Source organism: Pseudopipra pipra, chromosome 7 (assembly GCF_036250125.1).
Source record: "Pseudopipra pipra isolate bDixPip1 chromosome 7, bDixPip1.hap1, whole genome shotgun sequence".
NCBI lineage: Eukaryota > Metazoa > Chordata > Aves > Passeriformes > Pipridae > Pseudopipra > Pseudopipra pipra.
The window spans coordinates 18,260,156-18,283,465 of record NC_087555.1 but is presented as its reverse complement, the minus strand read 5'-3'; the positions used below and the strand labels follow the sequence as shown (position 1 = coordinate 18,283,465).

Below are 23,310 nucleotides of genomic sequence, written 5' to 3'. Positions count from 1 at the left end.
TGTACTGACTTAAAATTCAAAATGCTATTTGATGCTTTTAAAGTACTTCTGTGGGATGTTAAATTACTGCTGAATTCTTACTGTTCTGAGATACCTTTCAACCTGCCAAGATGCACGATGATGATAATAATAATAATAATAACAGCAGTAGCGTGGGGATCTTTAAAATAATGTGGGGCTTATTCCTTTAAAGATAAATACCATTTTCACTAACCCCCGTTTTATGATTCAGCATTTCTGATGCAACAAAGTGAAATAATGAAAGTAAAACAACAACAGGTTTGTGTGGGATGGGAAAGGGAAAACGAGCACATGCATTGTCAGAATTTTTGCAGACATTGTAGGAGAAAAAAAGCTCGTGTAAGTGGCACTTCCCTCTCCCCCCCCCGGGAAAATTCCTCCTCTTGTTTTTAGTGTTCGCTACATTTCCTTCTTTAATTCCTTTTTCTGATCTCGTCCTTTCGTTCCCCATGTCTCCTCTGATGCTTCTCCTTCCTCCTCGCAGCGGGAGACTCCTGGCAGCCGGGGAAGGAGAGCCACGGCTGGATGGTGCGAGGCTTGCAGGTGAGCTGGGGGCACCGGCGCCTGGGGAGGAGAGAAATGGGAGCCCAAGGCTTGCTGCCTTGTGTGCACAGGGCCTGATGCACTCCCGCCTCTTTCTTCGGCGCCCCTCTATCTCAGGGACAGGGTGCGGATGTGGCGCTGGGAGCTTCCTACACCTGCCTTGCTCGGGGCCGCGGGGGAGGAGGAGGAGGTGAGATGGCAAATGTGTTAAGTGAGGATAGGGGCTGTGAGCCACTCCTTGTCAGCCGCCCTTGGCGTGCATGGGCTGGGAAGGGGCTGTCCTGCTACCTGCCACCATCACCATCTGACAAACCCCGAGTTCAGTGAGGGTCCCTCCGTCCGCCAGGCATGGCCACCGCCACAGGCGGCGATAATCACCAAATGCCCCACAGAGGTGGAAGGGAGAGGGCTTTTCTGCCTCCCTCTTACCGAATAGTTTTGTCGCTCACGGCCCCTCGGTCATTATCGCCGCTCGGCCCCAGCCCTGCGGGCACAGCACTGCAAGGAATCATTGCATTGCTAAGGGATCAGAGGTCACCGCTGCAGGGAGCCAGGGGCTGGTTTATTAAACGGCCAAGTCTGTTTAAAATGTAATTCCTCAGGAAGAGCCGTGTGCTTGTGGCCATTTAAATGAGTAGCAGAGCGTGCCCGTTCATGCCCGCGTTTGCTTCCTCCAGGCACAAACCCCGGCTCGGCGGGCCGATCCCGGGGTTGCGGTCGGCCGGGTCGCCCCAGCCCCGCAGGACTGTGACCTCTGCGGGGCTGGCTCCTGCTCATGTCACACCCCTGTCCCCCCGGTAGAAACTGCGGGAGGAAGTGCGGGATGCGCCTCGGGTTTGCTGAAACTGATCCATCTGCGCTGGAAACGACCGGGCTCACACAGGCAGGCGCCCGGGCGGGAGGCTCTGGGCCGGGGGCGGGCTACAAGCTCTCCCGCCGGCACCTGGGCGTTGGCAGCGGGGTGCCGGGGGTGCGGCCCTGCCTGGGGAATCCCGTACGCCCCCACTCCAGCGTTAACACGAGCGTTTGCGAGAGGGAAACCTCCCCTGGAGGTCGGGGCTGCCGCCACACCCCCGCAGCGCTGCCCGGGGTCAGGCCCGGGGGGTACACGCTCTCCCCGGGTGCTCCCTCCCCCGGGGCCGGGCACAGCCACAGCCACAGCCACAGCCACAGCCACAGCCACAGCCACAGCCACAGCCACGCTCCCCCGCCCGCGCCTCCCACGGCCCGCGGCACCGCCGGAGCGGCCGCCGGCAGGGGGCGCTCTGGCTCCGGGAACGCGCCGCCGCTGACCCGGACGCGTCCCGGCCCCGGCCCCGGGCCTGGCCCGCCGCGCCACGGGGCAGGGCACGGGCAGGGGCACGGGCACAGGCGGCTGCCTGGGGCGCCCGGCAGGTACCGCGGGGAGCGAGGAGGTGACGACCTCTCGGGCAGAGCCGCCGGCCGGGGGGGGACGGTCCGGCACCCCGAGCGCACCTGGGCGGGCGCGGGGAAGGCGGCGCCCCGCGGGCCGAGGGGCCGGGCCCTCGGCGGGGCCGGCGGGCTGCGGGGCTGGCGGAGCCACTGCCGCCGGCAGAAGTTGGCGACAAACGTGTGGTCGCCGTGGCTGCAGCCGCGGCTTTCTTTGTGCGTATGTCTGTCAGCACTTTGGGTGACATTCCCTCCGCTGCGCGGGTGGCTGGCCGTTCTTCCCATCTTTATTGCTGGAAGAGGTTATTCTAAACAAGAGGAAAAGACGAAAAGCCTTTATAATTTTCACAGAGGTTTTTTAGAATATACTGTCGAAAAGCAATTTTTTTTTTTAATTTTTTTTATTTTATTTTTTTTTTTTGTAATTGGAGAGTTTCTTAGCATTCAGGTTGATGCTCTTTCTTTAGTACAGATATGTATTCCAAAGAGATACTTGATTTCTTTGACCATATCTTTGATCATAGCTTATGATTACTACCTATATACACCTATGTTTGTATCTTTTAAGAGTCAGTAACAAAAATTGTTTTAATTAAAAGCCTTCCAAAAACAAAGATTAAAAAGGATGGAGGAAAATATCATAACCTAGCAGTCAAAACCATGCTTTCCTCTTATGTACTATGCAAACGTTTTGGAGCAAACCCTTAGCAATATAAATTGGTGTAGTGAACCTCACTGATTTACCTCAGCTGAAGACCTAATTCTGTGCACTACATGCTCAGAATATGTAAAAAATATTGCAGAGACACAAAACCGCATGGTTTCACATTTCAAGATAAATCAAACTAAGCTAGACAAAACCAAAAAAAATTCTTATTCTGTACTACAGTAATTAACTGTAGTGACTGCAAATTTTTCATTCCCACGTGCACAGGCATGTACTTAACTAGAAACTGTATGTGATTCTTTAAAATGAAAAGAAGTAGTTTCTTGTTTGATTTTTTTTTTCTTTTTGCTGTTAGATGTGCAGTCATTCTAGGATATGTGAACAAATCTTTAAGAAATTAAATGCATCCTGCTTTATTACTGCATACCCTGTAAAGGCTTTTAGTGACTTCACCGTTTCAAGTGGCTTTAAAAGGAGAAGTTCAATGATCACATTTTTAAAGTTTTATTTCTGTGGTGTTTTGCTTGCCTAGTCAAATTTATCCAGTGCAGCATGGTGATCAGGCATTATTACTGGTTGTAGTTTATCAGGTTTTTTAATGTGAGATTTTCCAAATCCACCCGGGAATGAGATATGCTTTAGGGGAAGTGGCAGGTTCCTCACACTCAAAACCGATCATCCTGCTGACTTCCTTCCCTGGTTTTCTTCAGTAATTTCTCTAATGTGTTCAGCCACTTTACTACAAAATAAATATTCAGAGATGGGGAGGGAGAGGGGGGAGAAGGGAGGAAAAAATAGGCCTCCTAGTGAGCTATTGATTTGAAATTTGAAACATTTTATTGATACAAGAAAAACCAGACATAAGGAAGCAGTTTCATATTGCACAATATTTGAAAAAAATCGTGTGCATCTGTTTAGCACAATACACTGCATAATGACAGCAATCTTCCCTGTTTGTATCTATTCATCTGATTATACAGCGTAACAATTCTTTTTGCTACACATTTATTTACTAAAGGATTTTTTTTAATGGATAATAAATTAGTAAATCAGATACCGTGTGCTTGGGAAAATATGTTAGTTGACTCCCTACACACAATTCATATTTTATGTGATATGCACTGATACTTGCATATACAGATGAAGTTATGTGCTTCCCTTGTGGCAAAGACAAAGGAAGTTTTAAATCACTATTTAGTACTCTTTCATCTGGGCACATGCTATTTTGAAAAGCTTCAGTTTTTAACACTGCAGTGCAGCACTGATGTAATGAAGAGCTTTGACTTACTTGAAGTGTAACCCAGTGGCCTTCTTTTGATGCCTTTTCCATAGCTATTTCTGCTGCAGCTTCCTGTCCTTGACCCAACAATACATTGTGAAGTTCTCCGGAGTCAATGGTAAATTCAAACTTGTTCCCTAAACAGAACAATATACTGTACTACTTTGAGCCAAATAATGAAGTGTTCAAATAAGCATGTGTTCTACACACAGTGTTTAAATGGCACCACATTACATGAGTCACCAAAGGAAAAAAACCAGCCCTCAAAAATATAGTTTCAATAAATCAGCTGAGCTAGTATATTGTACTGTTCTATGGCCAAGTATTTCATATTAGCAAAATGCCCCTGTGTCTGAAAAGCAGTGCAGAAGTGAGACAATTGATTCCTGCTAATGGATTCCCTACATATTGCCTATAAAAATATTTCAATGCACACTGAAGTAGATATGTTAGAAATTTATCTAAAGAAAAAAAAGGAAATTAATGTCTCATTAAAGGTGACATTACACAAGGGCAATGAAAGGGGCTAAGCAGAAGTCCTTACATTGGCATTAGGAGGTAGTTTGGTCAGAGGAGGGTTAGCAGGTTTTCAGTAGGGTCAAATCTATCACTCAAGTATAGTTGTGCTAGGTTGATGACTTGCACTAGTAAAATACAGAACAGCAGGCAAGCTACCTCTGATTTCAGAAAGCAGCCAGCAGTCACCCAGGCAGCTGAGTCAAGCACTGTAACTTTCCTCAGATGCTAAGTGTTAGAGATGTAATGCCATCTGTGTGTTATCATGTGACAAAGGCCTTGTTTATTTCTCTGGTTATGATAGAATTTCTAAAACCAGTGGTATTGCTAACTAACTTGGTAGACATTTCTTTTATGGTAACGGCTATGTGTTCTCATGATTGTTAGTAATAGCATCTGTATATAGTCCAGAGGAATCTAATGGTTCAGAATCGATAAGGAACCAATCCAGGAGATAAACACTACTGGGGAACAGCACTACCTTCTTTGGAAGTTTTTGTGAACACTGGACACATTTTGTTCCAAGTTACATTTGGGCAAAGTTCCCATAAATTAAGAATTACAGTTGACAGACTGTTGTGAAAAACAACAGTTAAGGTGTAAGACCTATTCTATGGGGCATAGTATTTTATTATGACTTCTATTTGGTAGAGATCCAAGTATAACACACGTTAGGGTCACTCACAGTGCAAAATCTGTCCTTCAAAGGGCTGAGGCTTGTAATGCAAACTGACAGCACAAGTCATCCCCGACAGTCTGCTGTCTCACATAATTATTGGTTTCAGGAGAGAACTTTTTGCTTTTCATTCTTTTAGAAACATCTCTTTTCTGGACATTCCAACTCCATCTTTTTTGCTTGTCCTTTCCGGGGGCCTTCAGTATCTCTATTCAAGTAGCATAATTTATTCATCATTGTCCACACTTGAAAAAATACTGTGTAGAGCACATTCGAGCACAAGCATGTGGATTTTGAAAACCAATGTAACTGAAGATTTTATTTAAAAAAACCTCAGTTTGTAGGATCATTATTATAGACACACTATACCTGATTTCTCTTCATGGAGAATTAGAGAGAAAATCAAGTAAACGTTGAAACAGTAGTCAGTGTAAGTTCAGAGAGTTCCCAAAGCATCAGTTTGTTTTTCAGTAACTAAAAGCTTTAGGATAGAACAGCTGTGAAATTAATAGAAAATGCTTGTAATATTTATCAGTGTTTATTTTCTCTAAAGCTTTGGGTTTTACTTGTGGCCCAAATCTCCCATTTAAAGTATTTTAAAATCTTTTAAAACCATGCAATACAGATTCTGGATATAATAAGCTTAAATCATGAACATATAGAAACATTCCTCAGAGTATATGAATACGTTCACAGATGATGATTAAGTGTGCCAGCTTAGAAGACCAGCTAAGCTTTCACCAAAATATGGCAAAGTTTTAACATAAGGTTTTTTTGAAATGTCTGCTTTGACAAATTAAATGTGGACTTTTGTGTGTAAGCCTTTTAGTATGTCAACAAGGCTAGAAACACTAAATTGCGCTGAGAAAGAGTATTAATACAGCATTCCAAGGTCAGCTGAGCTCAGATTTCTCTAAAAGAGGAACAGTTTCTCTTAAGAAATTGCCAGATCAAAGTCATATGGCAAAATGCTTAAAATTTTAGAAGTCTGTTAGAACCAGATCTAAATTTTCCACTGTTAAAAGAAACAAGAGAGCTCCACACCATTATTTCTGTCTTTGTACACGGATGTGCTGTGTGAATCCAGAGGTGCATTCAGCTATGTATTAGTAGGGAGCACTGAGCCACTGGAGCAGGAAAAGATAGGACAGAAATAAACTGTTGGCTGCAATTGCCCCTTTGAAAAAGAACAGGAATTTTGAGAGGGGAGAGAAGGAGTTCCCTTGGTCCCAATGGAGTTTATTATTCTCTGGAAACAGGTAAACCAACCCTGGCTCAGGAAGATACTTTAGAATAGGAAATGTTTTGCCTTTGAAATGTACCAGATTACATGTCATTTCAAATAGTGTTCATGGCAAAGATACCCCTGGGACCACCTTACAAGAGCTTTATTTCTTGCCTGCAAATTAGTCAGTTCAAAACACTTCTCCTCTCATCTCTGCCTTCAGCTCTTAATACCACACATGCCATTCGTAAAAGAGCGGAAAAGAATGAAAAGCCCCTCAATACAATGGTACAATTAAAAAAATAAAACAAAAGACTGTAAAGGCAAGAACAAGATGGGTTTCAGCTGACAAGGAAAAGAATGAAATTTTGGTGCATTTTTGGAGGCATTTCAATAAACCCTCTTTCTTCCGTTTCAGCAGGGGCTCATTGAAACAGCTATGTTTTCCAAGTAGCAGGCAGACAGACAATAGCATCTAAATTATTTTTAAGAAAGCACTTAAAGCACTAAGCACTCACTACTACTAAATCCATCTTAGAGGAGAAGGGTGGAGGAAGAAGAAAGGTCAACAAATGTATCAAGTTCTTTGTGTAATGCCTCACTGACATTTTCCAACTCCCTCAGCTGGCTTTTATTTTTTTATTTTTTATTTTTCAGAATCCTGGTAAAATGCAGTAAAGGATTTAAGGTTATCGTCTGTCTCTCTCTAACTTCTGACATCTCTTTATAACAAGAAAGAGTCACAGCCAACTGTAACAGGAGGGCAACACAATGAATCCTGGTAAGACCGGGAAGGGGGGAGGTTCAACTTTGCTGCTCCTTTGCCCCTATTTCTTCCTCACAGAACAGAAGTGCCATCTGTTACTAGTTCTAACATGCATGCGTTTGATTTCCATTCAGTAATAACTAACACAGGAAAAAGATTATCCAGTGATCTAAAGTACTATCAGCATTAGCAAATCTTCCCATCCAGTGTTTTGTTTGCACCTCTGAAGATCTTGCAGATGAAATGGATATGGGCAAGTGCCTTAATGGCCTAGAATTATTCTGTTCTCTGGTAGAGGACCATATGGTCAAGGTAGGGATCATGACCAGACTGAGGATATTTAGGTGCTTAGTTCAGAAAGAGATTTAGGAAAATCAAACAAGAGGACTGATGTTTAGATTCTCCAACCTGAATTCACTACAATCTCTATTACTCAGTGTTGTATTAAATCATCATAATAATGCAAAATCAAGTCACAGCATGTCATGTGAGGCTAGACAGTATAAAGTATAAGCCTGTTTCAAAGTAATCTGTAAAAATGTTCTTAGGCTTCACTCAAATTTGTCACATTCACAAGCAAAAAGCCCAACACCACCAAACACCTCCCAGTCCAGCAAATTCAGTTTAAGATTATGCTGGTTTTGGCTGAGGTATTTCTTCATAGCATCTAGTATGGGGCTGTGTTTTGGATTTGTGCTGGAAACAGTGTTGATAATTCAGGGATGTTTTAATTATTAGTGAGCAGTGCTCACACAGAGTCAAGACCTTTTCTGCTCCTCACCCCACCCCACCAGTGAGGAGGCTGGGGGTGCACAAATGTTGAGAGGAAACACGGCTGGGACAGTTGACCCCAACTGACCAAAGGGATATTCCATAGCATAAGGTGTCATGCTCAGTATAAACTAGAGATGGAAGTTGGCTGGAGATTGCGGTTTGGGGACTGCAGCTCATGGACTGGGTGAACATTGGCTTGTTGGTGGTAAGCAATTGTTTTTTATTTGCATTACTTTGTCTTGGGTTTTATTTCTCTCCTTTTTTTTTTTTTAATTGGTGGTGTTGTTATTATTATTAAACTGCTGTTATTTCAACCCATGAGTTTATCTGCTTTACCCTTCCAATTCTCTTCCCTCCATCCTGCCATGGGGGAGTGGGTGAATGGCTGTGCTCTGCTTAGTTGCTGGCTGGGGTTAAACCATGACAAAGATCTGAAAAAACAATGAAAACATCTTTTCTTCCTAACTCACTGCAGGTGCCAAAGACCATCTGGATCCTTCAGTTATGCCTAGTTGTGCCTGATGTCTTACTGTTGAAAGAAATGGGGTGCAGCAGCAGATGCCAGCAAAGTAAAGGTGCCTACATAGTGCTGTTTGCAAAGCAGGGTAACAATTAAACAATTGGTGCAGTGGGATTTTTCTGTCAGAAATGTCTCTTCAGGCATTTCAGGGCTCTTTCTTCTTGCTATCTATACCTGACTGTTTTAGCAGTCTTCATCCTCACAGCTTTCCCCCCTTTGCTGTTCCTGCCTGCCCACCTTGTTACTTAAAACACCTCCGTGGCCAGAAATTGGCCATGTTGTCAAGTGCCAGCTTTCTTCCCAAAGGCTGGGGAATGACCTCAAACATGGGAGAAGCATGGCCAGTGCTGTTATAATGTAAATAAGCTTGTAAAATGGTTCAAGAGGCAAAAACCCAGAAAAATGACTAGCAAGTAGCTTGTGCTTTAGATTAGCTTAATTTGCTCAAGTCAAATCTGAAGCTGATCTGTCTGGCAAACCTACTGATGCCTACATTGTCAAAATACATGAGACAACATTTCATTTCTCTAAATTTCCATTAATTTCATTGCCTTATTTTCTTTCTGTTCCTCCTACACCAGGATGACATTTTTGAAGTGTACTTTTAAGAGCATAATTTGATCAAATGATCCAAGGGAATTCCCTATAGATATCCATGATTTAATGCTAGATCTGTTCTAAAGGTTGGCATGCCCGATAATGGCAATTGGTTTAACACCTGTTAATTTCTAAATAATTAATATAGAGTGTTTTTTTCTAGACAGAACTGTGTCTTGTTTACACAGCTCAATCAGAAAAATAAAGGCAGGGCCCAGCCATGTGTGGTGGTGAGCATTCTGAGCATCCCAGCCTCAGCCAGAGTGGGTGTTTGGCACCTTGCTGAAGTCAGCCATTGCGCATGTCCTCGTGTGAGATGCTTGTAGGTGACTTCCAGATGACCTTGAGGAGACTGGACAGGAATTCACTGGTTGGCTGATTTATGTTTCAGTACCGTAGATATTCTGTGCTCTGAAAACAAGTAGGGTCAGCAGCTGAATTTGAATTTCTCTGTCTTCCCTTTCTCTTCTCCATTTGTGATTTTTACTTTCTGGCTCACAGCACATGCACTAGAAGCTGAAGAAACCTCTTTTATCAGGTTAATATTTTCATCATAGTTGTGGCTCACATCCACATAGGCTTTGGGCTCCTCTGCTCTGTACCCATTTCTCGCTCTTTTCAAAGGGAAGTAGGAAACTCTTGGTATGGGTGCAAAACTTAGAAGAGATCTATGCCAAATAAGAGCAAGAACACAGCTGCACAAGACTCAGCATACTGCTCACAGACAAAAAGCAGTGAAGGAAAAGATAACATTTTAAGCTAAATGAGAGATCGTTATACAATACTCTTTCCGTTCAGCTCGTTCTGAGAGGAATATATACATGTGGCAGCAGCACTTGGGACATGAAGAGCTACTTTGAAAGTAGATGCGTTTCCCAGTGTTTGAGATAAGGATGAAAAGTGGAGAGTGAGAAAACTGGCTGCCCCTGCAGAGGTGCCCCCCTCTGTGGCCACAGCAATGTCTGTGAAGCCATCATGCTTTTCTGTCCTTAATGAGAAGCAGCCTGGACTGGCTCAGAGCAAACACAGTTTGTAGGAAGCATTTCAGGCTGATGTTCTTGCCTGAGGAGGGAGTTTTCCAGTGGCCTGGCAGAGCCAGTTGGTAGCATGAACAGCTCAAGCTACAGCAAGGAGACCCAAGCAGAAGTACACAAACTCGTCCATATTCCCTCTTACTGTGGTGAAGCAGGAAGGCATGGAAGGGAGGCCTCAAAATCATTAGGCAAAGGACTGCTCTGTGGGCTGCCTGGCCACACGTACAGGTGTACGTACACAAAGCTGTAAATGGGAGCCCATGCAGGGGTCGTGCTGTACTGGGAGAGCTAACTGGGCTGGGAAAGTAAGCTTTACCCTTTCAAACAGACCAGTGTAAATGATAGCAGAGGGTGTCATGCAGGCAGTTGGGATCTTTACACTGAGCCTCATGTTATCAGAGGGTTTTGCTCACTGCACTGCCTTGTGAAATGCAGCCTGTGACCAGAGGGAAAGTGGTAAGCCAGTGGTAGAACTAGATTAAAACAGCAGTACGCAAACACACTGACCTCTTCCTGAGTGGTAACCTTGAATGAAAGCTGATTCACTGGACTGATTTCATTCAGCTTGTCCATGAGAAAATAGAGCACAGCAGCACTGACTGCAACTGGCCAAAGTGCTTGTGAGCTTCAGTGATGTTCATGGTATTTGTTTCAGCTTCCAGGTCCTTAAAGATGTTAGCAATGTTATAATGTGGTATTACACTCGGAGCCTACAAAAAGGTATTGGCAAAAGGCACAATATATAAATGAATGTAAGAATTTATTGGTAGTCTAATTACTATTTTAAACAGTATAATAATCAAAATTACTTAATGAATAGTGGAAGACCTCATTAAAAATAGGGGTAAAATTGCTACATAAAAAGTTCCCTATTCTCTGGCTTTGTGCTTATTCCTCTAGTGTTCCTTTGGGTCTTAAGACTGACACTTTGGTATCTCTCAAAAGGAATGGGGGAGTACTACAATGAATTATCACCAGGAGGAGCGTGATACTCATGGGAAGGGGATGTCTTTCTCCTCAGTCTGGTGTCTGATTTAGTTTTATGTTTTCTTAACACTGTCAGCTTACTGTGATTAAATGACTTATTTGTGTCATCTGCGTCTGCACTCTTTCCCACAGCTGACTCTAGAGCTGTAGGCATTTCAGTCCACAATGAATAACCATTTGTTATTACCATAAACTAGAGTTAAACTAAAATTTAGTCAAGAGAGCCTCACAGCTGAACAATTGCTATCACAACTAAACCAAGTTAAAATCTATTTAGGCCCAGACAAACCCAGGGAATTTCTGGGTCCATATACTATCATGTCAATACAAACCTTGTTGCTTTTTAATAATAATGGCTAAATCACATTTACTGGGCTATAAAGTCCCTTTTAGTTTGTGAATTGCAGAGTTCAGCAAGGATTTGCAAACCCTTCTATGACTGCAGAATCATGATTGAGCAGTAGATCTTGGAAGCATTCACACTTTCCTAACTTTTTTTGAATTAGAATAATTCAAGGTCTGATTGACTTGTATTTCTTCATTGCCATCAGGAGGCCAGCTAACAAAAAGTGTTTGATTTTCTTCGCCAATATAATTTGCACAATCAGCAGGAATACTGTAGTTATTAAATTGAGAGCTATAGGTTGTAGTGCTAAGTTAAAAATTCCTGTAGCTGCAGAAGACCATTGTGTAACCTCATAAAGGTATAGGATAATTAAGAATACATGTTTGAATCTAAGACATGTCACACATGCGCACACTCACAGACACTATCAAATAGGTTTTACACGAGGCAGTTCACAACAATTTCTGAAATTGGCTCTGTACACAAACACAGCTTGATCTCATATATTTAGAGATTGATTAGAAACAGAATGAGAGATGTCATAGTCACATCTGTTTAACTTTTGAGCTAAGCAATCATCTGAAGACTGGAAACTAATATCTTCACATATCTATTGCATGTTTCAATGCTATTTGCTGACTTTCTTCTGAAAAGACTCACTGAATATTCCATTTTCTTTGACAGTCTGTGTTCACAGATGCACATTTTTAATAACAGAAACACTTGTTATACATTTCTAAAATTATCTGATCAGCTTCCTCCTAACAAGAACTTTCTCATCAACTTGATACATGACTACGTATTTTATGTATATGCAGTGTTTCCACCATGTGAAAAATTCAAGATGCTTTAAAATACCTCCCATACAATAGTACATAAATATTTCTTTTAAAAACATGATTTTTCCATGGCAAAAAAAAATATACTCTGTTGATCCATCTTTTCTTGTGTGTTTTATAAGCACTCATAGTTTCAACCATACTTGTAAATATATGTATACTTTAATGTTACAAGTATAGATATTAATATCTAGGTAATCTGTTAAGTCTCACCTTGAGAGGGCCACAACCTCCTAGGGCCCCTCTGCCAATATTTCACCACCCTCATGGTGAATGAGGTAAATAATTTTTCCTAATTCCTGGTCAGAATTTCCCTTGCTCTGCTTCTGCTAGTTGCCTCTTTCCTGTCCTTGTGCACCCCTAAGAAGAACCTGGCTCTGTCTTCTCTGTAGCCTCCGGGGAAGTATTTTCAGACAGCAACAAATCCTCCTGCCCTCCTGGCCTTTTCAAGGCTGAAGAACTGCAGTGCCCCCAGCTTCTCCCAGCACGCTCCCTGCTACAGCTCCCACTGGAGTAGCACCAGTAGGTTAATGTCTTTCTTGTACTGTAGGAGATACAGTAATTACATGAAAATTTTTCATTTATAACATCTGTTTTTTGTTCATATACTTGCTGATAGTGTAACACCCTTAACTTGTTCTACAGCTGTACTGTCTTCTTGAGTTTTGTCCTGTTTGGTTAAGTTGGATCTGCTTCTACTTCAGTTCGTTCTTCTGAAGTCCAAATTTCTCCTTGCGCTGCCAGTTCTTCAGTTACCTCCCTTGCCACTAACCAGACAACCCATGTTTCAGCACGTTATAGGCTTTTCAAGAGAAAAAAAATTGCTTTTTTTAATATTTTTTTCTTTTTGCAAAATATTGTTCTACTTTCTGAATACATTGGCAAGAAGCTGGAACTCAAGGGTATGGTCCCGAAGAGCTGATTAACACACTGGTCTTGGACCAACAAAGTTTAGGAAAGAGAATACTTAGAGGAAAGAATACAGGATTTTAAGATTAGAAGAGTGGGGGAGCTCTTCTGAGTTTGACTCTGCAAAATTTCTGACAGCACTTGGCTCTGCCATACTGCTGCATGGAGTGCTTCTGAGTTTCATCTGCAGTCACTGAGAACAGAGGATATTCAGTACTTACCAGAAAGTATTCTCCCTTTTGAAGGATGAATCTCTTGAAGACACCACCCCCCCCCCCACTGTTAGGAATATGACCTTTTCAAGTACTTAAAATTACTTAATTAGCAATATAACCACTAGAAAGAACAAAATCATTCTAGCAAAAGTAACAGATCTGTAATTGCAGGTGTTACAGAATGTAGTACAAAAGATGGTGTTTCCAAAATTTGTTTTAAAGTGTTTTAAAAGGCTATATAAAGAAGGGAAGCAAGCAAGCTACCACGTAGTGGATTACTTTCCCCTCAGAAAGTAATTCTTACTTCACTTTTTGTGAAGTAAGAATAGGGGAAACATGTAACAAGCGTCTTGCTATTAAATTTGCCCATGACAAATAGTGCAGCTGCGTGTAGTGTGCCAGAACATCTGCAGAATCACGACACATGCAGAATCCCCCACACTAAGAGCGTGACATTATACTGAAAACAATTCAGTTGTAGAAGCAATATAAATCCATTTTATATAATCTTTCTCCACCTTCTCCTCCCCCTTATCTTTTGAATCATGTTAAATTCAGGATTCTGACACTTCTTCACAGCATCAGTTAAAAAGTATAAAAGTGACTAAGCATTTCAGCATTATCTTCTTCTTTCATTAGCAGCTAGAATGCAAGTATATCTTATCTGAAGAAACAAAAAAGAAAGATAACCAGTGGCAGAAATGCACTAGACACCAGAGCTTACTCCAAGTGGAACCTGACATCGTTTGCAGATGCAATTTAACTCTCAAGAAATCAAGGGGTAATTTTCTGTGTCAGCATCTTGTGTGGTTTTTCAGTTGAAAGTGATCAGTCGAATTGCTGCCAGTCTTTACTTCACCCATGTAAATGACAACACAAAGTACTGTGATATGTAATATCACAAAGTGTTATGGAAAAATATGCCTAAAGTATATAGATTTATAAAGTAAGGGGAATCTCCTTGCCTGGAATTTTTTGAATTCTCACAGTTTACCTTTCAAATGCAGCTATGGTGGAATTTGGTAAAAGTTCCTTTAAGCTCCACATTTGCCTTTTTCAAAATCCTTGAAGGCTTTTATTTTTCCCAAAATGATTTTAGCAAAACGTTTGCTTCCTTCTTCTAAATATTCTATTGTTTGCTCTCTGAAATAGCTTCTTTGCAATCTTTAGATTTTAAAAGTAAGAAATTTTATAATGGCAATGCAAATGCTGATTTTTGTAATGTTTGAGGTTGTCTAAAGACTATGTGAGAATAATACTATGACAAGGCAAATACATGCATGCTATGAATGCCTGGATCATTATCAACTTGCTTCTTTGAAACAGCTTACATGAATTAGGACAGGTCAGGCATGGTAGCTATGTGAAGCTCCAAGATAATTTCCAATTTTTTCCGCAGACTGCAGGTCAAGCATGAAGCTAGAAGAGCGAGCCGGCTTGGTCATAATTTTCAACTCTTTGCCCATAAAATTCCTGAAACTCAACTAAAAACACAGATTCTTTTAAGGATTTTATTGATAACATAGAGTTTTAGTTTACTGACTTGCTGATACTCTTTGGTCAAGTCCTTTGCACTCTTACTTCATTCACCACCTGAACAAAGCCTTGTTTTCCTGTATCAGAGAGACATACTGTGAGTAATTGTGAAGGTTTTTAAAGCACTTTGATGATGGAAAAGATATACAACTGATATTACCTGATCATATTTTCTTACTATTAAGGGTATATTTATCTCTTAATTGATTCCTCATTTAATAATACAATTATTTTTAACATCCACTTCCTGGTTTGCATCTCCAGTAACTGCTTGCACAAGATACACAGTCATATGCATCACCATAGCAGAAAGGAATGTTGTGTGCCCTGCAATGCATTTATGGAGTTGGAAAATGCTTTTATTAACTTTTCAGTGTCCCCAGCTTTCACATGGAGAGGCACACATCCAGTGGCCAGATGTAACTGCAATCAGCTGTGGCCACTCCAAGCTAAAAATGAGTGTCTGAGCATCCTGCTCACTAATCCTTCCTCTGGTGGTGCTTGTGTTTGGTCTCTTGGGTAAATGGTTTAACAGCTCCTTGTAGTCTTGGGGTCCTGTGACACAATTTTTAACAAGTTAGCACAAAAAGGAGTTGTGGAAAAAAATGACCCAGGGAAAGCTACATTTATATGGTATGTAAAATAAAACACTAAAATTCCCCTCTTGCAGATTTAGTTTTATGGTGATTTGAAAAGTTTTATTTTATTTTCCTCATGATGAAGACATAGTGATTCTTGAAGGGAAAACACATACACATGGATATAGTCACCGTGGATAAGTAAATTGAAAAATACAGATTATGAAATAAATACAATTCTAAAAAATAAACATATTTGGTTTAGACCCAAAGGAGCCAAATTCATCATGAAAATTATTATTATTGTAGCCAATCTAATTCTTCTAGTTGTTTTTCTTTATTTGTATTTCTGCTGTTGTGAGTCTTGTTTACAGCTTCTCAGCGAGAAGAATATCCCAAATGAAATTACTGTCAGCAGCCAAAGAAAGTATCCATAATTCATCCCAAAGCACTGTCAACTTAATTTTAAAGTAATCTTTCTGCTTTATGAGTTTAGACTGAAGTGGTAAATTTGCAAATCCCTAAATCAAACCATAGGAAATAAAGGAAATACATATCTCCTTTTCAAATATTCTGTTTTCCTCAAGTTTCATTGTAAGCATAGTTTTTAGTAATTAAATCTTCAATTACTAGAAACAGAAAGAAATAAAATTGTGAACTGTATTCTGTACATCTGTACACAACACATCTCTGTTGTGACTCCAGAACCATCTCCTGGGCTATAGAAAAGTTCTAGATTTATAATAGCAGAAATTAATTTAGATTGTGTATTCCTCTGAGCACAGTGAGAAGCACATGTGAGTATTTGTGTATCAGGTTCAGCCTACTGAGGTCTGTAAAAGGCACGCTGTGCTGTGAGGTATCCAACATTTCCAAGTGCTGTTCTGGGGCCTGTGCAGGTGTGAGAGTAGTGCAGACACTCCTGAAATGTCCTCCGTCGGGAGTTTCCAAATGTTTTCAAACTGACCTCACACACTGCGAGTAACACTGAAGCTGAGTCAAATTCTTTAGATCCAAGAGACCCATTTAGAGAGCAGGTCAGGAAGCCTTCTATAGGGAATCAGTGAAAAATCTGGTGAAGCCTGTGTCCCTGAGTGCAAAAACAGCAGCCTGGCAGTGAGTGTGAGCATGGTCTTGTTTCTGCTCTTCTGCACACTGGGGAAAATCGTGCAGAATTCATTGTCCCAGGACTCAGCTTATTGCCACAAAACCAGCAGAGCCTCAGCATGCATTCAGGCTCAGAACTGCAACCAGCAGTTACTGAATAGCAGCCACGTTCTGAATCTCAACACACCATGAAAATCCTCCTTTAATCAAATGCTCCCAGGGGAGCAAGAAATTCAAGATGCTCTTCCACCCTGGGCTGGTGCACACCACTAGGTCAACACTTGCCATAAAGAGCTTTCTGCTTGTCGATGCAGTGTGGGGGTGGCAGTCGGGGGGGACACTCATAACAAGCAAAACCAACAGGCAGCACGTAAGGTAACATGAGAACATGAAGGGAGCAATAAAGAAGAGGCAGAAGGTACAGTACTGAGTGGGGCACTGTGATGGCTGAATTCAAAAGCATTTTGCTTCTCAGCTTGAACTTTTTAATTAAGGAATTTCACAGTAATTTTGACTAAGCTTGAAGAGGAACAATTTCAGTGTTCTGGCTCACTAAATACTTTCTTGCAGTCTAAATAGATGCAAAGCTCGGAGCTGAAGGAAATCAGTGCATTAGCAGCACTTTCTTTCCAGCCTGCGCTGTAGATAAGTGCTGTCCTGTGGCAACCTTTTTGGGGTCAAGTGATTTAGAGAGCTTAGACAAGGCTGGGGTTCAGGATCCCTTTACTCGGACACAATCCTGAGTAGCACAGGCTGTGAGGAAATATTTTCTGACATTTACTAGAGGGGCAGGGGAGGGAAGGGAGGACTCCTGGTAGCTGTAGGAGAGACAGTAGGCACAGCTAAACTAGAAGGAGGGGAAGGGATCAGGAATATAATGAGGAGGTGGGGGAAATGACACTGGAATAAAAGGGTGAGTATATAAGATACACACTCATCCTGGCCTTCCTCTGTTCAAAGCACTCCCTCCAAGGGTGGGTACAAGACTTGAATAGAGGGGATGGATGTCAAAATATTTCCATAAGGAATATAAGTGCAATAAATCAGAGAAAAAGGGCAGAATGGAGGCAAGGAGCAAATGGTAGGAGAATTATTTTAGTTCTAAGTGAATGATTATGTCTCCTGAGTGATTACACATCAGGATGGTGGTGTGTTGGGGAGGATTGTTCAGCTAGATAGAAAGGAGTGCTCAAATTGCAGTCATTGAACTGTAGTGCATACAAGGGTACAAATAAGAAAAATAGACAAGTAAAAATCCAACTGGAGTTAACATGTCTTGGGCACTGCAATCCTTGGGAGTTAAGGTAACTATCATACAAAGAAGACAGCTTTCAGAGGAAGCTACTTTGAGTACTTGCAGAACATAATCACAGAGGGAGAGCTGACGAAGAAAATAACAGACTATTAAAAATACTTTGAACATAACTTGCAATATACTGGGTCAAGTACAAGATCAGTAATTTCTTCCAAGCTGTCTACCAAAACAGGGCCTCCAGCAAGAAATACCTGCTGTAAGACACACACCTATAGAGTCATTCTAGTACTGGGCTGGTGAAAGGCAGGGGACACAACGCCATTGTGCTGTATCCCATTCGTTATACTTTGATGAATGTAATGTACTTTAGTCTGAACTCATCTTTGCTCCATCTGGAGCAAGGTCAGAAATTACTATGGGAACCATTGCCAGTTATACCTTCAGATGTTTAAAATTAGAGTTATACTGCTTTATTTACATGCTTGTATTTTATTTCCAGGTGTTTTATGAGAGCATGGAACTGCACATCACAGCACCTTTTCTCCATGGGTTGAGACTGTTGTAACACTCCAAACTTCTGCTACCCACATACCCTCCACTGCAGTAATTCTTTGGTACTGTGGAGAGTCAGTCACACAGTGCTGATCAGATCATGTGCCACCTGTTATGTCCACTAGTATATGGGAATATAGCAAGGAAAAGAGAATAACGAAGCTTTAGTGGTGTGGTGTCCCTCACAGTCAGTGTAGTAAGTTAGAACAAACTGCAAAAACTCAGAGCTATTTTCCTCAGCAGGTCAGCATTCAGGGAAACCCAGAGCACAGGGAGAGTTACTGCCACCATTCCCCCCCTTCCCCAGACTGGCATTCTGGTCAAAGTTAATGATTCATAAGATTCTGCACTGATTTCACTGTGAGCTTCCACATTTGCATAAGTAAAAGCTTCTGCAGCTTCTGTAGGGAAATTCTTAGTGAAATTGCAGCACAAAACATTGATATTATGTAATTATAGTAGTTCATTGTAACTTAAATGAAATTGTTACTTTAAACTTGCTCTAAGTGGCTCACAATGGAACTTTGTATGACACACCTACAAAACAAATGAGTTAATCACAATATGTGTCATTTTTAATTTTTCTCTTTCATTTTTCTTTCAGTCATTCTCTCTTTGTAATTAGCATGAAGACTACCCTTCAGTCAAAACTAGCCACCTGGAAAGTTTCAGCTTGTAATATGCAGCTTTTTTTGTGAATTATGAATGTGCTAAAGAAGAGACCTTTCTCCCCACACCCACTTCCTTGCATAATTCAAATATGAATGAATGAATTTTATTCAGGCTTGCCAAAAAAATCATATTTCAGCTGATAACAAGCATGAAAAATTTCACATGAAAGGGATTTTTTTTTTTAAGAATATTCCGAGCATGGGAGAACAGCAGGTTAAGACAGAAGTCTTAGTGCAGCCTTAAATATAACAATTGTTAGCAAGCAAATACTATATCCAAGCACTAAATTTTGCTTTGTCCTGCCCTGGTGCACAGTACTGGGGACAGAATAGAATAATAAAAGCTGGTCCCCTTATGCAAACAGCAGAGCACAGCACTTGACAGAATACAAGAAGAAGGTGAGCCTGCCTACTGTTCTGGCTTGCTAACCATATTGCTAAGGTCTGTAGGTTAGTTGTCACCTATAGCTCCAGTCAGCTGGCAAATGTAGTTCAAACACTAGCAAGGGGCATGTTTTTGGTCCTTTCCAGAAGAACATTTTACCAGTTCCTTGCCTCCAAATATACAGTCCTATTAAAAAAAGTATTTGAAGGAAGTTCATATAGGTAACATGATGGTTTAACAGGGCAAAAAGGGAATGGAATAGTGCTAGGTTTTTGTCTGATTACCTGTGTATTTTAAAAAATATGTGTCTGTAGAGAAGTTATTATCTGCATCCCTCACTTACCTTAATGTTTTTCAGGCAAAGCAGAATGAGATTTTGACTGGTGCCAGTACCACTTTGAAAATAAACTATTACAGGAAAGAAAAGTTGCAATCTGGAACGCATTTCTGCATTGCATTTTCTTTTGTTCCTAATAGTGGTTTGGGGATAAGCCCTGCCCTCCTTTCCTACCCAAAAAACAGGATTAAAAAAACCATACTAAGCATTTATTAAAAAACTGCCCATTGCAGTGGCTAAACAGTAGTGAATACTTCAGTATTACCTTACAGATTCCCATCGATTGGAGGATCAACAGAAGGGATTTGCAGATGGCAAGCAAAAAATACCCTTCTAGTCTGATGTGAGTTGACTGTTGTAAGTTGAGCTTGGCAGCAAGTGACCAAAATTGAGTTGTCAGCATCCTCCTGCGTAGTGGAAGAAGTTGTTGCTTTCTTGTGCAGATGCAAGAATTTCTGTGGGAAAACAGAACATAATCACGGTTATGAATGTCTCTGTGGATTGGTAATGTCTCTAATACATAGATCACTTTTGCAAATTCAGTCCCAGCTGGATGGGAAATTATTGAAAATGGCTGTTGTTTGATTGATATAAAATGAGTTGTCAGCTTGATTCAATACCTCCAGGGCAGATGTCCACAGCATAATTGGCACCTGTCAGAAGCAAAGAATTCCTTGGTACAGAGTAACAACTACTCATGCAACCACCCAAAACAGCCCTTGCATGCCAGGGCTCAGAGAAGAAGGCAGGAAAAAACAATTTCTACTTCTGGGAAGGATCTTTTATGCCATAAAGTCAATAAGAGATTTGACATGACAGTTGGTGCAAGCCTTTCCCTCAGATCCTGGCTAGACACTATCAGCTCTCCTGCTGTTTGGTCAACACTCCCCCTAAGAATTAGAAGAAAACACACACATTTGATTATTTTATTATAATTTCCACTGTAAAAATGTATTTATTAAGAAGAGTCAGTAAAGAAATTTTTACATGTCTGCTTATTATAAAAAACGCTGTGAACAATTTTATTTTCCCATTTCCTGAGCCATTCTCCACACAGCAATAACTTAGCCATACAAGTAGGAAATAAGAGAGTGTCTTCTTAGCCAAAAATAAGGCAAAGAAACAGCCAGGACTGACAGTACATCGGCATCAGTATTACACTGTTTGCTAATAGTAAACACTGACCTATTGTTTACCACAGACTGGATTAAAATGGGGTTTTTTTCTATAAGTCTCCAAATAGCTGTCATATGGTTATTACTGCCTTTGACCAAATGTGGTACAGCTAATAACAGGAATGAATTCAATTTCCCATCACCAATCTGTCGAGCTGGCCACCTTCTTCATGGAGCTGGTGCTTTGGGAGGTACTAACTGAAGGACTTTCCACTAAAACTCATTTTACTGTCTTCATCTAGTGCATGGTTCAACTTTCCTTCTTTCCTTTCATCTCTGTTTCCTCCTTTAGATTATTTTTCATTATGCCTCCCCCCCAACATGCCCACACTTTGCCTTTCATCTCTATATGTATGCTATTCCAGCACTTGTCAGGCCCAGCAGGAGGCACATGGGAGAACCAAACAATATGATATGTTAGGTGGAAGAAAATATTATTATCAGACACCTTAAAACAATCATTTATTGTCAAACTTTAAAGAGGTCTGCTTTGTTATTTATTTTATTATTCTGTATTAGGTACATGGTTTAGTTTTACAGGCATTATTAATCACTAAAATACATTACACTTTCAGCCAGGATGTTAACATTTTAAATGCATTCATCTTGCTTCTTTAAACAGAAACAATGGGCCTTCTGCACTGCCCTCCCTCCCCTCTAGTCAATAAATCCTTTCTATTGATTCAGGAAATAACTCTTAAGCCCTGTTTTATATTTTAAGTTCCAGTAGCCACACTCAGCCATATAATTTCGCTTAATAACAAATGGATCTTCTATTTTTGCTGCTTACTATGTGTTTGGTTATAAAACTCAGCTTGAAAGTACTAGGTAGAAGGGGACAAAACCTATAATGGCTGTGAGTCACCACAAGAGATTTCTTAAATGCATGTTACAATAAAATAAGTATCTGTGAAAAGTCTGTCTGTGTGTGTGTATAAAAAGCAGCCTCATCAGTAGATGAATGATAAATGAAAAAATCCATCAGTGAGTATGGATTCCCTTGAGTCAGCCTGGATCAACAGACAATATGGATTTTTGATAATTCATGGCTTTGCCATTATTTATTCTCTCCTGAAATACCCACTGCAAATCTCTGAAAGATAATTACAGAATTATCATATTGCTTAACTAAGTAGTGCAAATTGTATTATATTCTATTCTATGTATCCCAACCCTGGGCAGTATCATTAGTGTTGTTTAATTGTTACAAATACAGTCATCGCATTTTAATAAATTGCCTTCGTTGTCAATATCCTCAATCGACTTCTCCTCCTAATGTTCATGGATAGGTTAGTTACCAGGTAATCTTACAGTAAATATATAGCACAATGAAGCAAAAATGTAAGAAAATGCAAAGGTCAAAACCATGTTTCTATTATGAAAAAAATGAATGATAATGACATAATTTTTTCAGCTCATCAGGTTCTTTGCTAAGTGGCTCTGTTATTGCCAGATCAGTAGTGTATAACAAAGAAGTGCTTTCTGTAGGCTGCTTCATTAGCCTGCCCTGTAGGACCTCACCTCAGACCTTTCACTAATCTGTTGGCCAGCTCAATAGCCTTGTTAGTTCTATTCACTTCTTCCTGGCAGCGGATTTTCTCAGCTGTAGCTCTCTCAAAGGCAGTGGTTAAGGCAGCCAGGATTGTGTCTAGTTCCCTCAAATAAAAACAGTAACAAACAACTTTGGACATTGTAAGAACACATAAAAATACTTCTGCTGTCCCATTTTATATTGCTGAAAGTTAAATTATATAGTGCAAGAAAGGTGTAAACATTAATTGTGCTCAGAATTTTGTCTAGGTCATGGTCCAAAGGTGATTCAGGAAAACCTGGGGAAAAATATGGCTGGTTTTCTGCTTTCCCCCACTTGTTCAGAACAGCCTTCAAAATGAAATTACAAAATTGATCTGATATCAGTAAAAAAGGAATGTCCCCTGCTCCCTGAGGATTCTGAAAAGAAGAGAAATATATTTCTTATTACAGCTGTATATCCTCTCTAGAAGATCAAAAACATGAAAAGGCAGCTGTTTGGAAACTAAAGAAAACAGAAGGGTTTAAAGATGATAGATAAAATACTTGAAAATGCACAAGTTGGTGTCCTTTGCTGACTTTCATATGCTTCCCAGTGCACAAACTGTTTCTGAAAACAGCCTGAAATCCCCAGCCACCTTAGATTTAGGAGAAAGCAGCTCAGTGTCTGGTACATCAAAGCATTTAACCACACAAACAGTCCCACTAGGTCAAAGCCTTAGTTATTCCCAGAGGGAAGAGTGGAAGATAATTCAGCATGGATGACTGAGCAGGAAGACAAGGCAAGAGTGACATGCAACTCCGAGAGTCATGGGCAAAGCACCCAAATGACTCTGAGTGCAGAGGATGATCTGAGTGGG

General features: G+C 40.9%; 1 protein-coding gene across 23 annotated transcripts in view; it reads left to right on the top strand.

The window, feature by feature from the left end:
* The window catches only part of LOC135417144 (uncharacterized), a 42,827-nt gene that overhangs the window by 11,006 nt on the left and 8,511 nt on the right, over positions 1-23,310 (top strand). Inside the window, exons 1-6 of one of the 23 annotated variants that reach the window (XR_010431919.1) lie at positions 1,255-1,959; positions 3,974-4,038; positions 6,995-7,118; positions 7,981-8,082; positions 8,353-8,482; positions 12,593-21,836. Coding sequence is in view for 1 of the 23 variants with exons in the window: in XM_064660812.1 (XP_064516882.1) it covers positions 1,340-1,959; positions 3,974-4,038; positions 6,995-7,005 (696 nt within the window). In the remaining 22 variants the exon portion in view is untranslated. The other 22 variants (XR_010431922.1, XR_010431918.1, XR_010431915.1 and 19 more) reach the window with 22 other exon arrangements.